Here is a 15858-nt window from a genome sequence, read left to right on the forward strand (position 1 = left end):
CGTCACCATGCCAAGATCAAAATAGCTCTCTGAGGCCTTCAGAAAGAAGGTTATATATGCCTACAAGTCTGGGAAGGGATTTAAAAAGATCTGCAAACAATTCGAAATCAATCATTCGACTATCCGGAAGATCATCGCCAAGTGGAGAAGATTCCAAACAACTGCCAACTTGTTCAGGCCAGGCCGCCCCAGCAAGTTCAGCCCGAGAGGAGACAGCAAGATGCTGAAATAAGTCTCTATGAACCCCAGAAAATCATCACGGGACCAACAGGTAGCTCTTGCCACTGTTGATGTCAAAGTGCACGAGTCTACCATGAGAAAGAGGCTGCACAAATTTGATCGACATGGGAGGTGTGCCAGGAGGATACCTTTGCTGTCCAGAAAGAACATCAGGGCAAGACTAAAGTTTGCCATTCAATACCTAAGCAAAGACCAGCACTTCTGGAACAATGTGCTCTGGACAGAAGAGTCAAAGGGAGAGCTATTTGGCCGCAGTACCAGAAGACATGTTTGGCGAAAACCAAAGACAGCATTTGACCACAAGAACCTGATACCAACTGTAAAGCATGGTGGTGGAAATATTATGGTTTGGGGCAGCTTTGCTGCATCAGGGCCTGGGCAGCTCACCACCATATAATCCACGATGAATTCGTCATTGTACCAGAGGGTGCTTGAGGATAATGTGAAGCCATCTGTCGGAAAGTTGAAGCTCAACCAAAAGTGGACCTTGCACCATGACAATGACCCTAAGCATACCAGTAAATCCACCAAGGAATGGCTGAAAAGAAAGAAATGGAGGGTTCTGGAATGGCCAAGTCAAAGCCCAGATCTAAATCCCATCGAGATGTTGTGGGGGGATTTGAAACAAGCTGTGCATGCAAGAAACCCCTCAAACATCGCACAGCTGAAAGAATTCTGCATGGAGGAGTGGGCAAAAATTTCTCCCAGTTGATGTCAGAGACTGGTAGACAGTTATAAGAAACGCCTACTTGAGGTTGCTTCTGTCAAAGGGGGCAATACCACCTATTAGAGCCAAGGGTGTACTTACTTTTTCCACATGCGAAATTTGCATTTATGTTTATTTAAATTATACAATGGACTACGAAATGTAAATGTTTCATGATATTTGTTATAATATAATATATCACCTTTATCTATCAATATTGTTGAAATGAAGATCAAATAGCTGTATGTTGAAATATGTTGAAAAAGTCAAAACTTTACATGGGGTGTCCTTACTTTTTCACGTGACTGTACATGGTCGGGGCTCGTGGAAGAGCTAATACACTGAATGGATCAGGAGTGGACATTAAAAAAAAAAACCACCTTTAGAGGCCATTTTTCCCCGCAAGCGGGGGTTGGCCTTTTTCGGGGACTGTGGTTGTTGTTGTTTTTCGGTCCCCTTTTTGAAGCAATGTTTTACGGCCGGATGCCCTTCCTGCCGCCAACCCTGTTTGTCGCCTTTTACGACAAGCAGGGAATTACCAGTGAACTGGTACTCAATACATACTGGTACTCAGTACATAACAGGATGCAAAAGGAACTGTAGAAAGAGGGGTGAAACACAAACAGCAGAATAGAAGACCAAGATAGAGGGAGACTTGGACAAGCATTAGGTGTGGGGTGGAATGGTGAAAGAGGGGGTGGGGGGAGCAGGAGTGGATGCATGAGGTGGACAAGATGGATACAGAAGGGAAATCTAAGGAGGGAAACTGGAAATTTGGATGGAGGAAGGATTGGGGTGAGGTGGCGGAGGTGGTTAACTAGGGTAGAAAAGATCATGATTTTGGATGGGGGATGAGTTGAGATTGTGGAGAACTGCTGTCTTGAAGACCTGGTGGGAAAAATGAGATTGAAAAGAGTGTGGAAGGTGGTTCCACAGGTGTGAAAAAAAGAGGAATAAAAGAGTGGAGGTGAGCAGTGGTTCTGTATTTCAGTGGTTCTGTATGGGGTGGACAGAGCATGGAAAGGACAGAGGGTGCAAGACCAGAAATGAAGCAGAGGAAGACTTCGACCTGTCGGCAATAGCGAAGTGAGAGGCCCATAGACTTCATCGCCTGAAATTCCAATGATCTTGAAAGCCTTGGTTTCCATGGCGTCAAGCTGAGCAAGATGTGAGGCAGGGGAGCCAGCCCAGAGGGGAGAGGGCAGTACTCTATCAAGCTGCTGATGAAAGACTTGTAGGTGGCTAGGAGCTCAGGTGTGCCAAGGAAGGACTTTGCACGATGGAAGATGGCCAGTCCATGGTTGGGTTTTTGGGGCCAACTTTGAAATGTGGCTTTTCTGAGAGAGAACATGGCTGAGAGTGAGACCCAAGAGTTTCCATGACTGATTGATCGTCTTCAAGAGGGTTTACTATGGTAATAAAGTGGCACCCACGAATAAGCGGGTGATTCTTATACACGGGATCACCCATCCCTGGAAAAAAATAGTCATTTTCACATCAGGAAACCAAACAATGAAGCATTTTATTGGTCAAGGAACAAAACAAGCATAGTTTGGTCATTGACAGAAAAAAAAAAAGGTATAACATGTACACTTTGAAAAATGAGTCGATCGTAGATTATTTCAGTGAATCAGCAGCAACTCTCTGCACCTGCGAGTCGATACGATGCAGAAATGCTGTGTCACTGCAGCCTCAGAACATCATCCCATTCCTCAGAAGGTGCGCTGCCGCAATCATCTCCATCCCAGTTGGAATATGCACCTCTTCTTCATCGCTGTCTTCCTCTAACAAGCCGACAGAACCCCCTGTTCATTGGCTTGAACTTGTTGTTCAGCTTCTCTGCGAACTCATTTGCCTTCTGTCAGATAAGAGGTCCAGACAATGGAGCGTCCTTCTCTGTGACGTCTTTGATCCACTTCATCATGGCCATTTCGACAGCATGAGATCGACCAGTTCTCTTTCGCTTCCGGTCGCTCCCAATACTTTTCAGATCACTGCAGTTTCTCACAAACTAAAGTGGACTAAAGTCCAGGAGAGCTGAAAACGAATTTCAAAATAAAGTTTCCAACATTTTATTAGAATATTGTTTTCTGAGCCTGTTATTTTGGTTGACAATCTTTATTCTTTTAAAGATTTGTGTTTATGTTCATGTTATAAAGTTCATGTTCCCCTATAATCTTTATTCAACGTATTCTGCAATACCTTCCGGTTCGGTGAGGATACCACCGGGGTTCCCACCCACCTTGCAGCACCCACCCTGTTGACTCCTCACCACCTGGCTTCAATGTTTTGTCTCTTTGGAATAAAATTGAATTTTCAAAAAATTTGGATTAATTTGAAAAAAGGATTTTGGATTAATTTGAAGTAACCTTTGCTTTATCATTTTTTTTTCTCCCCGAAGAACGTTTCCATGTTTCAGGGTGGGACAGATAGACGGCATTAGCCTATTAATATGGAGATGATTTACTACAATATACTCAGTTGTGATGACATGGTTTTACCAGACCTTCAAAATTGATCTGGAAGAGCGTCGTGACATAATGATTGGCTATCCAGAGATATACTGTAAGCCTTTCGTGTGTCGACCAGTCTCTTTAATTATGTTGATGCTTTTATCAAAATACTGAAAATGACTTGATATAATAATATCCAGCACTGCGTGTGCTACAATGAGAATCTCTCGAATTTGAAATAATTTCTCATTTATTTTCAAAATTTTCATAAAAAAATATTTTGTTTCAGTCGAACCGTTGTTTGGTTTTAAAGAGATTTTTTTGTTTCACGTTTTATTGCGAAAGTGAAGGTGAAGTCTGAGTCTGGAGATGAATCAACTTTTCAAGACACAGGTCTGAACCACAACAACATTCTGCTTGTCCCATTGGCAGACATTGATGAGTGCACATTGTATGGGAGCTTGTTCTCTCTCTCTCTGTCTCTCTGTCTGTCTTTCTGTCTCTCTCTTTCCTTTCCCCCACCCCCACCTCACCCCCCCCCTCTATCTTCCTGCCTTAAGGGTGTCTAACAACTTGAATACCCAGCTCAATATTAAACCAAATTCGTTCAACACGATGAAACATCACAATATTTGTCAAGATATTTCTGTGGAATATGCACTTATTGATGGCTGTGACAAAATCATTCGGTTACAAACTTGCAATCCCATTGATGGAGATAACATCAAAACACAACGGTATGACTTTGTTATTACAAACGTTGATAGGAAGCTGATGGTTGATCCTGAACTCGTCCATTGTCCTCCGAGAGGTAAGCATTGCAACTCCCAACAAGAAACAGCAAGAAGAGATTGCAGACCCTCGCCAGCATGTGTTTTTAGTGAATTTAAGGCTTTTGTGTGAAAACAAATAAGGCGGCCCAACCACGTGACCAATGACGTCATCATTATTTTATTTATTTTTCTCCACCAATGTATCCCTAGATGACGCTCAAGGCATTTCATCTTGATCGGATGAGGTTTTGTACTTGTTAAATTATAACGTCATAATGGAGGCACCTATGACATCATCCTGAACATAGTCACGTGAAAAGGTAAGTACACCCCATGTGAAGTTTTGACTTTTAAAACATATTTCAACATACAGCTATTTGATCTTCATTTCAACAATATTGATAGATAAAGGTGATATAATATAACAAACATCATGAAACATTTACATTTTGTCGTCCATTGTATAATTTAAATAAACATAAATGCAAATTTCGCATGTGGAAAAAGTAAGTACACCCCTACATTTATCACTACTTCAAATACCTAAAATTAGAATCAGGTGCACCAGCTCAGGTGCAAATGATTCGAACATCATTAGAGAGGATCTTGGAGGAACCTGTCTTATTTAAACCTCAGACATTTAGTTTGGTTTGCTCTTTGTTGTTGAAGTGTGCAGCGTCACCTTGCCGAGATCAAAAGAGCTCTCTGAGGCCTTCAGAAAGAAGGTGAAAGATGCCTACGAGTCTGGGAAGGAATTTAAAAAGATCTCCAAACAATTTGAAATCAATCATTCAACTGTCTGGAAGATCATCTCCAAGTGGAGAAGATTCCAAACAACTGCCAACTTGTTCAGGCCAGGCTGCCCCAGCAAGTTCAGCCCGAGAGCATACCGCAAGATGCTGAAAGAAGTCTCTAAGAACCCCAGAATGTCATCACGGGAACAGAATGTCATGTCACCGTCCATCCCTCTCCTCCACGGCTGCTGAAACCCTCATCCACGCCTTCATCACCTCCCGTCTGGACTACTCCCGTCACCTCCCGTCTGGACATCACCTCCCGTCTTGGCTTCCGGTCCGGTCTGGTGAGGACGCTGGCGTTACTTGTTCGCCGCTTCTCCGACTGGGCCAGTGTACATAGTTTGCTTTTCTGGTGGTCGTGGCGGATTTTTGACCGTTGGGTCTGCCCTCTGCTCGGTCCCGGCTCTGCTCCTGGCTTCGCCTGCCCGGCTCCTCCACTGTTTCCTCAGGCCCGCTCCCGTTGTTTGTGGCCGTTGTTTGCGGCGGATGCTGTTTGCCGCTGTGGTCTTGATTAGCGGCTGCAGTCGTTTGCCGCTGCGTTCGCCGCTTTGCCTCCTCGACCTTGGCCTCGTACTCGTCCCTTCGCTCCTGCCTGGCATGGCTCTGAGGTACTCCGCCGCAAGGCTTCTTCTGCTCAATACCCGCTCCACCCCATCATGCATCTCTGCCATCAAATCAAATGGACTCCTCCGACGACCCAGGTACATTCACCGTGGCTCCGGTCGTAAGTTTGTTTATTTGCAATCAGATCACTCCATCCCCGTCCTCTGGTCGGCTCAGCGCACTCTCACTCTTCGTCCCAGCGCACCTGGTCACAGCAACCCACACGATCGCACCTCCTGCCTACGAACCCTGGCTAAATCACCTGAATTCATCCCTGCTGTTCAAAACAACATCAAGCTCACCCTGTTCAACACCCGGTCCCTCAACAACAAATGCCTCATCCTGAACGAATACATCCTGGATAACAAACTGGACTTTCTCTGTCTCACGGAAACCTGGCAACAACCTCTGGACTACTACACACTTAACCTCACCACACCCAATGGATATTCCTACGTCAATAAACCACGCTCGGAGGGCCGAGGTGGTGGAATTGCCGTTATCCACCGTCAAGACATCAAGACCAACCTCATCTCCATCTCATCTGCTCCATCATTTGAACACCTGGCTTTAAAACTCTCTGGTCACACGCAGTCAGTCATGGCTGTCGTCTACCGCCCTCCCAAACCACACCCATCATTCCTGTCTGACTTCTCCTACTTTCTGACCCAGCTATGTTCCCTCTCCCCCTCAATCCTCCTCCTTGGTGATTTCAATATCCACATGGACTCCACTGACTCCACAATAACCACTGACTTCACTGATTTACTCACCTGCTTTAACCTCACTCAACATGTCGACTTTCCTACCCATATCCGTGGTCACATTTTGGACCTTGTCTGCTCCACTGGATTAAGTTTGCACCATCTCTATGGCTCCGACCTCACCCTCTCTGACCACTTAGCCATCACTCTGACCATCAACATCCCCGCCCCAACACCAAGGCATTATCGCACAATCAACTTCCGTAAGCTAAACGCTCTTTCACCTACCTCATTCTCATCCACCCTCTCTGAAAAAATGTCCACTTCTCCCTTCATTGACCTCCACACCCCTTCCGACCTCACTGACTACTACAACCACACTCTCTCCTCCTGCCTTGACCAGCTTGCACCTGTAAAAACCAAAACAGTTTCTTTCACCCATTCTGCTCCCTGGTTTATCCCTGAACTCCACCTGATGAAAACTCGTGCTCGCCAACTTGAAAGACTCCGCAATAAAACGGGTCTCACAGTTCACTCCCAAGCCTACAAGGACCACATACAACACTACAAAGATGCCCTCTCCCACGCCCGCTCTGCCTACTACTCTCAAATTATCCACTCTGGCTCCGGAAACCCAAAAGCACTCTTCTCGACAATAAACAAACTCCTCCGCCCCCTGAACACCACCACCCAGTCATTCACAGTAGACAACTGCATCTCCTTCCTCTCTTTCTTCCAACGCAAAATTGACAACATCTACAACAGCTTGACCACCGCCGCACCCGCTCCCCCTCCAACCACCTGCCCCCCCTTGTCCTGCCATCCCCTGTCTCGGTTCTCCCCAATCTCCCCTACTGACCTCTCTGAACTCCTCATAGGAATGAAAACTGCCACCTGCACTCTTGACCCCATCCCCTCCAGCTTTGTCAAAGCCTCCCTCCCTGCTCTCTCTCCACTTATCATTGCAACAATAAACTCCTCCCTGTCTACAGGCATCGTCCCACCTTCCCTCAAAATTGCTGCTGTTACCCCCATTCTAAAAAAACCTGGTCTAAACCCTGACACCCTAAACAACTTCAGACCCATCTCCAACCTACCCTTTCTGTCAAAAGTTTTGGAACGCGCTGTAGCCACTCAACTCAAACATCATCTCTCTGCCAATAACCTGTATGAAACATTCCAATCCGGATTCCGCTCCAACCACAGTACTGAAACTGCTCTCCTCAAAATCACCAACGACCTTCTCCTCTCCTCTGACGCTGGCAACCTCAACATTCTCGTCCTCTTCGACCTCAGCGCTGCCTTTGACACCATCGATCACACTATCCTCCTCACCCGACTTGAATCCACCTTTAACGTTACCGGCACTGCCCTCTCTTGGATTAAATCATACCTCTCTGACAGATGCCAGTTCATCTCCATCAATAACTGCAAATCCCCCACTGCTCCCCTCCCCCAAGGTGTCCCCCAAGGTTCAGTTCTTGGCCCCCTCCTCTTCGTCCTTTACCTGTCCCCGCTCGGTCACTTAATCCGCCGTCATGGTCTCCAATTCCACTGCTTCGCCGATGACATCCAGCTTTTCATCTCCACCAAGTCCGTCTCCACCGACACCCACTCTATCCTGACAAACTGCATCACTGAAATAAAATCCTGGCTTCAAATCAACTTCCTCAAGCTTAACTGTGATAAATCTGAAATAATCATCATTGGCCCAAAAACGCTCACAAAATCCACCCATAACTTTGCCCTCAACATCGACGGTATCCCAGTATCCACCTCCCCTCACATCCGGAATCTTGGCGTCATCTTTGACCAAACCCTTTCCTTCGACAAATACACTAAACAGATCACAAAGTCAGCCTTCTTTCACCTGAAAAACATTGCCCGTCTCCGCTCATCCCTCTCCTCCACGGCTGCAGAAACCCTCATCCACGCCTTCATCACCTCCCGTCTGGACTACTGCAATAGCCTCCTCTATGGTTCACCCTAAAAAATCACCAATAAACTCCAATACATTCAGAACTCCGCTGCCCGTCTACTCACCCATTCCCGGACCCGTGACCACATCACCCCCGTCCTTTACAAGCTTCACTGGCTCCCCATCCCCCAGAGAATCCAGTACAAAATCCTCCTCTTGACATACAAAGCCCTCCATAACCTGGCCCCATCCTACCTGGCTGACCTCCTCTCCAGACACACTCCCACCCGCAACCTCCGCTCTGCTGGTACCAACCTCCTGACCCCCTCCATCCGGAACAAATTCAGATCCTGGGGGGACAGGGCCTTCTCCATCGCTGCTCCCACCCTCTGGAACTCACTACCTCACACCATCAGAGACTCCTCCTCACTCACCACATTCAAAACATCACTAAAGACCCACCTGTTCAACACTGCATTCAACATTCAACCCACAGCATTTAACCCCTGACTATCTCTTCTCCTTCTCCCTCCTTTTGCTTTAAATATTTCCCTATTGATTCTTGTCTTTTTGCAATTGTTGTTTTCATGTATTGTTATGCATTATGTTTGCCACTCTGTCAAAGAGCCTTTGGGCTTCTGGAAAAGCGCTATACAAAATAAATGAATTATTATTATTATTATTACTGCAACAGCCTCCTGTCTGGTTCACCCTCAATAATCACCAATAAACTCCAATACATTCAGAACTCCGCTGCCCTTCTACTCACCCATTCCCGGACCCGTGACCACATCACCCCCGTCCTTTACAAGCTTCACTGGCTCCCCATCCCCCAGAGAATCCAGCACAAAATCCTCCTCTTGGCCTGCAAAGCCCTCCATAACCTGGCCCCATCCTACCTGACTGACCTCCTCTCCAGACACACTCCCACCCTCAACCTCCGCTCTGCTGGTACCAACCTCCTGACCACCCCCCCCCCATCCAGACCAAATTCAGATCCTGGGGGGACAGGGCCTTCTCCATCGCTGCTCCTACCCTCTGGAACTCACTACCTCACATCATCAGAGACTCCTCCTCACTCACCACATTCAAAACATCACTCAAGACCCACCTGTTCAACACTGCATTCAACATTTAACCCACAGCATTTAACCCCTGACTATCTCTTCTCCTTCTCCTTCCTTTTGCTTTGATTATTTACCTATTTATTTTTGTCTTTTTGCACTTGTTTTTTGTACTCTGTTAAAGCACCTTTGCGCTTCTTGAAAAGCGCTGTATAAAATAAATGTATTATTATTATTATTATTATTAACAACAACAGGCATTTTCAGGCCATTTTCCCTGCAAGAGCAGGGGTTAGCCTTGCGGTCCCCGTGACAATGTTCTCCATTTTGCCCTATTTTCTGCATCTCCCCTTGTTAACCCCCTTGCCCGCATTTCTTCTTCGACCATCTTTAGCCAAGTCTTTCTCGGTCTTCCCCGTCCTCTACTTCCTTCTACATTCATTTCCATCACTCTTTTCAACCAGTTACTGTCATCCTTCCTCAACACATGACCAAACCATCTCAACCTAATCCTCTTCACAGCATCAATCACAGGCTCTATTCCCATCATCTTTCACAATTCATCGTTTGTTCTCTCTCTCTCTCTGTCTCTCTGTCTCTGTCTTTCTGTCTCTCTCTTTCCTTTCCCCCACCCCCACCTTGATAAGGGGAGTGCTGACCCCCGAATCCGCAACAGTCACATGGTCTCCCCAAATGGTCACGTGGTTTGATTAGTGGCATTGAGCCTTCGTCGCCTTAGCGCTCGCTCCAAACACCATTGACCAGTGTTGCGGTTTTAGAACCCTCACTTTGTAAATAATTCTTGTAAATATTCCATTATTAAAAGGTTAAAGGTCGCACCCTTAATTAGTCCATATGCAACACGTAGGTCACCTTAGAAATCTCAGTTATTTCCTTATTATGTGTCTAGATAAGGCCGTGTTCCCAATAGTTGAATCTGCGTTGCATTAATCACTCTCCAGACACACTCCCACTCACAACCTCCGCTCTGCTGGCGCCAACCTCCTGTCCCCCTCCAGCCCCCCCCCCATCCAGACCAAATTCAGATCCTGGGGGGACAGGGCCTTCTCCATCGCTGCTCCCACCCCCTGGAACTCACTACCTCACACCATCAGAGACTCCTCCTCACTCACCACATTCAAAACATCACTCAAGACCCACCTGTTCAACACTGCATTTAACATTTAACCCACAGCATTTAACCCCTGACTATCTCTTCTCCTTCTCCTTCCTTTTGCTTTGATTATTTACCGATTTATATTTGTCTTTTTGCACTTGTTTTTTGTACTGTCAAAGCATCTTTGGGCTTCTTGAAAAGTGCTATATAAAATAAATGTATTATTATTATTATTTTTATTATTATTATTATTATTAAATAAGATCGGCCCCATTCGCTCATTTCCCAATCGCTCTCTCCAAACGGCGCCATTATGCGCACCTACAGACAGTGCCTTGTCCCTCCCAATTCTGTTACGCGCCTTGGTTAGCGTTCGCCTTGGCCGCCATTGACCATGCGGTCGGCTCGAGAAAAAAGGGGGGTGGAACAACAACAGCATGCATTTATCTCTCAATATTGCTGAAATGAAGATCAAATAGCTGTATGTTGAAATATGTTGAAAAAGTCAATTTTACATGGGGTGTACTTACTTTTTCACGTGACTGTATGTTATCCCACATGGAGATTTCTTTACAATGAGCCATGTCTCAATTTTTTCCTATGCAGCGCTTTCAGAGATAAAGAGGTGCATTTTTTTGGTTTTTCCAAGATGGTGACTGTACCACATGACATATGGCGTCATAATTATCATTTAAAACTTATACAGGAGGAGACGCACCTCTTTATGAAGGTGCGTTATGGTGAAAAGACGCACGCTATGGTGAAAAGTTCCTGTCAATCGGACCAACGGTTGCAGAGAAAATCATATTTATTGTGTGCGGACAAACAGACAGACAAACTGACTCAAATGCAATACCCTCGAGCGAGGCTAATAATATTTGTGCGTTCGCCATGTGCATAGCAGGGTGCGCCAAAGTGCTTGGAGTGGAATGCGCTTCTATCTTTCTTTATTTTTCCTCTTGTGAAGTGGTTGCACTTGCTATTTGTTAACAGCCAGAAACTTCTTCAGGACGTAGAAGCCCAGTGATGCCTTCCTCAAGATCAACTAAATGCAATGTGCAAGCACCCTTTGATCATAGGATGAGATCACAGTTACCACACGGTCCCTTATACGAGTGATGATCACATTCTGCCTGACATTATTGTCACAATGACAACATCTGATGCAAATTGCTTCTTCTACCTCCACCTTGTATATCACAAGCACGTTTGTATATCATTGGGTCTTTTCCGTCCATCCATGCGTTAATACATCCGTTCTCAACCATATTTCTGGCATGTATGGACCCTGTTTTGTTCATACTTGGCACAAAGGCAACACATGAAGATATATACTGCATGTGCAAATAATTTTGATCCACAATGCGATCAAAGATGTCCGGCTGGTGGCTATTTTAGTTGTAAAAACAAAACCTGATGTTGAAAACCCCAATAATCACTGATCCGAGGCTGTGTAACATGCGTGAGGTAAAAGTTGGGGGAAACGTCTCATTATTAAAATGGGTTTATCAAAAGGGAATTTCTTCAACCATTTCTCAAACATGCATTTACCGATTTTGTTCAAACTTGGCACACAGATCATGAATGATGGCTTACATATGCATGTCATTTTTTTTCGAAATCACAACAATGATGGCCGACTTTCAGCCAGTGTATTACTTAAATGTGTCTCCAACCATTTATTGGACATGCATGGATGAATTTTGTTTACACTTGCCACATGGACAATACATGAGAGTATACATATGTAAAAGATTTTGTTTTGTAATCTGAGCAAAGATGGCCGACCGGCGGCCTTCAACTCTGCACAGAAAAATAACTAAAACCGCAGGGACTTCGACATTTCATGTCTTTTTCTCCTTGTTTTTTTGGTATTCATTTTATCTCTTTACTTAAATAACATGAGATCATATTGTTTTTAGATCTGGTTCATCCAGTGAAGATGGAAGATTTTCAAAGTGACTTCTCTCAGAGTTCCCAGGATGCTTTGAGCAATGAGTGTGTAAAGCAGGAACCTTGTGCTTTTTCTCTCTGGGAGATGAAGAATGCTCCTAAGATGCATGAAGGTAAGCAGATCCATGCACAGAACACACAGCACAGCTCCACTTGGTTTGGCTGATTATCAATGAAAGGCTTGAATTCAACATCATGTCGAAGGATTGATCAGTTTATACAGTGTGCACACAGTCAAGCTTGTGTCGCATCAATGGCTCTGACAAACGTCGCTGAAGCATCAGGAGCTTTGGCTGCTCCAGAGGATCGTTGAGCTTACTAAATGTATACTGCGTTCAATTAACTATTCTTTACAATTTTCAAAACCCAAGAATCGATCTGAGGCCGAACAAGGCAGCACGCTGAAGGTAAAAGGTGGGAAAACATCTCGTATAATTAAAATGGGTTTATTAAAAGGAATACGGGGATAAGGGTAGATGACATGCTACAGTAATGAGAGAGTGCATAGAAAACGATACACCCCGCAGCAATCAAGTTGATGCTTCAATTTTAATAGAATAATGATTTTAAACATCGGGAAAAAAATCCAAGCAAAGAGAGTGGAGACTGATTCAACCTTTCTTTTCCAAAACATTCCACCACTATTTCGATGAAACTTGACCACAACCTTCATCACCTGTGAAGTACCAAAGTTTGTTCACGGCACGAAGAAAATAGAAGTCTAAGAGGGTCTACCGGGATCAAAGTGGGTCCAGGTTTGACCCCACCAAAAGAGGTATTTGCTTTCTTCTCTGAAACTAAACACACAATTTCTATGAAACTTGACCACAACCTTCACGTCCAGTGATGTACCAAAGTATGTTCATGGCATTGAAAAAAAATCTGCCCCTTTGGGGGGGTCGATTGCCCCCCAAAATAGGTATTTGCTTTCAAAGTAGGCATTTCATGCTCGGCCTTCCCCTTCCTCTTACAATCCCTCCTGCCATCTCTGTCTTCACCTTCAAGCATGCACATAGCTCCCCTCACTCTAATCTCTTCTGCCACTTGTTGCCTTGCCTGAGATGTTATCTCTTCCATTCTATCTTTATCTAGATATCTTTAATTGTTGAAAAGACCTTCTCACATTATCAAGGGGGACTGTCTCCGCCCTCGTGCCAGTTTTTTTTCAGCTGGTTCCTGAACCGTTCACCCTTACCTTTACTCCCCCATGCTTAATGTATGGAAATTGGAATACATCCTGCATTGGAGGATTATCTCCTTCACCTCAACACTCCTGGTTTCCGTTTGTCGTTTTCTCCTCTGGAGTATTGTCTTTGATGGTGAGACAGTCAGCACTTTCGAAGCTTCTTGCTGTGGTGCGTAATCATGTCTCTTCCCAAAGTGATCTATTTCCTCGCTTGAGAAGGTACAGTTATTATTTTTTACAGTGCACTTTCCTGTTGCTCAAGCTGGCCGCACAGGCATAGGGTTTCCCCTATAGGAGGCCTGCGACTCTTTGCTTGAGATATTTTTCTTCTTTTTATCAACACAAGATGTTCCATCGTTTCCCTGTGCCCATCTTCATTGCCTCCTCCCATTCCACTGAAGGCCCCTCCCCCTGTGACCCACAGTGCAGCCCACCCAAGAGTCTAGACCGTGCATGAGTTTCTCAGCATTGCAAATCCGCTTGCTTCACTCCCACCCCCATTGTCAGGACCCACATCTGCCGTCAGCGTCTCGGCACCCCAACATTTCTCGGCACCTCGATGAATGTATCACCATGGTCTGCCCCATAGTGCCGCCCCGACCCGCCCATCACAGAGACGTGCACACCACGCGTCATTCCCCGTCTCCATACTCCCGTGGGGACCCCAGCCACGGCCCCGCCACTCACACCCTCCCCCAGACCCCACCCCTGGCACCCGGAATGCCCTGCGGTTCATCGGAGCCACGCCTGCCCACAAAGCCCTGTCTCAATCCATCAGATCCAGTGTCAGCAATGGCTCGCATGCATTCACCCCTCCGTCCCCTCCACTCCGCACGGGTGGGAGGCCAGAAGCAAACAGACAATGCAGAAATGGTGAATGCTAAAGGGTGAAACCAATAAATTCCACATTGCTGTAGCACCTTGAGTCACACGTCTGACATGGACAACAATTTCGTGAAGTACATCCATGAAAAACGTACCCGTTCGCAAACAAACGGGTACGTTTTTCCATACCCCATCAATGGTGATTCCAATCATCAATTGATACTTCAACAAAATACTGTTTTAAATGAATATATGAATGAATGATCGTTTTAAGGTCATTTTCCCTGCGAGAGCGGGGGTTAGCCTTGCGGGCCCCATGACAATCATGGTTCCCTGTTTGAGGCAATGTTTTTATGGCCGGATGCCCTTCCTGGCGCCAACCCTTGGTCACCTCTTACGATGCGCAGGGATACGGTGTACCTATTCTAAACTGGGGTACACACCGTGATCATTCATCCCAGCAAGCTGGTACTCAATTTGCCGACCTGGGAAGGATGACAGGCTGAGTCAACCCCCCTGGCGTTAATTCAGCGATCGACCGGGATTCAAACCCAGGATCCTGGGATCCCAAGCCGGCACCCTAACCGCTAAGCCAACACCAGGCCTATTGGTTAAATGATGGTTGTATTTGGATATTATCAAACCCGTGCATTTGCCATCATCTGTCCACTTCCGCATTGCGGCAGGATCTAAATTCTCATCAAAATCTAAACAGTATTTATAGAATTTCAATAAAAACCATCGTGTTTGTCGTGAAAAGCCATCGTGAAATATTATTCCATCGTGTTTGGAAAAACTGGAAAATTGGAAAACCAATAAAGCCTATTTTACTCCAGGGGGTCCCAGGATTACCCACCAAAAATATCGTTGCGATCGGTTCAGCCATTTTCGGACGGACATTTGGTGAATTATAGTAAGATTATTAGCAGCTTTTCGTGAGCATTCACGCTCATCCTTCCCCTTCCTCTCACAATCCTTCCCATCCACCTCCACACCCTCGCCTCTGGCATCCGGAGTTTCCCGCGGTTCATCGGAGTCATGTCTATTCACAAAGCCCCGTCTCGATCTATCACACCCGGTGTGAGCAGTGCTTCCCGTACATTCATTTTTTTGACTTGACTCAAAATCCCTCTCCTTCTCAACATCGACCCCTTCCCCTCTTCAATGAGGGCCCCTCCCCTCTGGAGTCTGCCAGATATCCCACGTAAGGGTTCGGTTCGTATGCGATCCACATGGCAGCATACCTCATTTATCCTTTCGGTGTCCACCTTCAGGGAAGAGGCTCCAGCATCGTGTGAGGTGCCGGCAGTTCGTGTGGCAACGGACCACGTTCGTACTTCTCTTGATGTCCGCTTTTTCCTCGATGTTCACCACAATGGCGTAGGCTCCAAGACAAACTCAACTTGGTGCTTCAGTTTTGTCAGTCACCTTTGTGGCTCTATAACAAGGAAAACTAACAAAATAGGAAAACTGAAGCTGTGTTGGAAATGATGGCCTGGCAGTGCAAACGACTTTGCAA

General features: G+C 45.8%; 1 protein-coding gene across 1 annotated transcript in view; it reads left to right on the forward strand.

The window, feature by feature from the left end:
• The first annotated feature begins 4014 nt into the window (after positions 1-4014).
• The window catches only part of LOC144891956 (uncharacterized), a 70640-nt gene continuing 58796 nt past the window's right edge, over positions 4015-15858 (forward strand). The window contains 2 exon segments of the mRNA XM_078777067.1: positions 4015-4210; positions 12298-12441. Of these exon segments, the coding sequence (XP_078633193.1) occupies positions 4015-4210; positions 12298-12441 (340 nt within the window).

The sequence above is a fragment of the Myxine glutinosa genome, chromosome 5 (genome assembly GCF_964187855.1).
Source record: "Myxine glutinosa chromosome 5, kmMyxGlut1.1, whole genome shotgun sequence".
NCBI lineage: Eukaryota > Metazoa > Chordata > Myxini > Myxiniformes > Myxinidae > Myxine > Myxine glutinosa.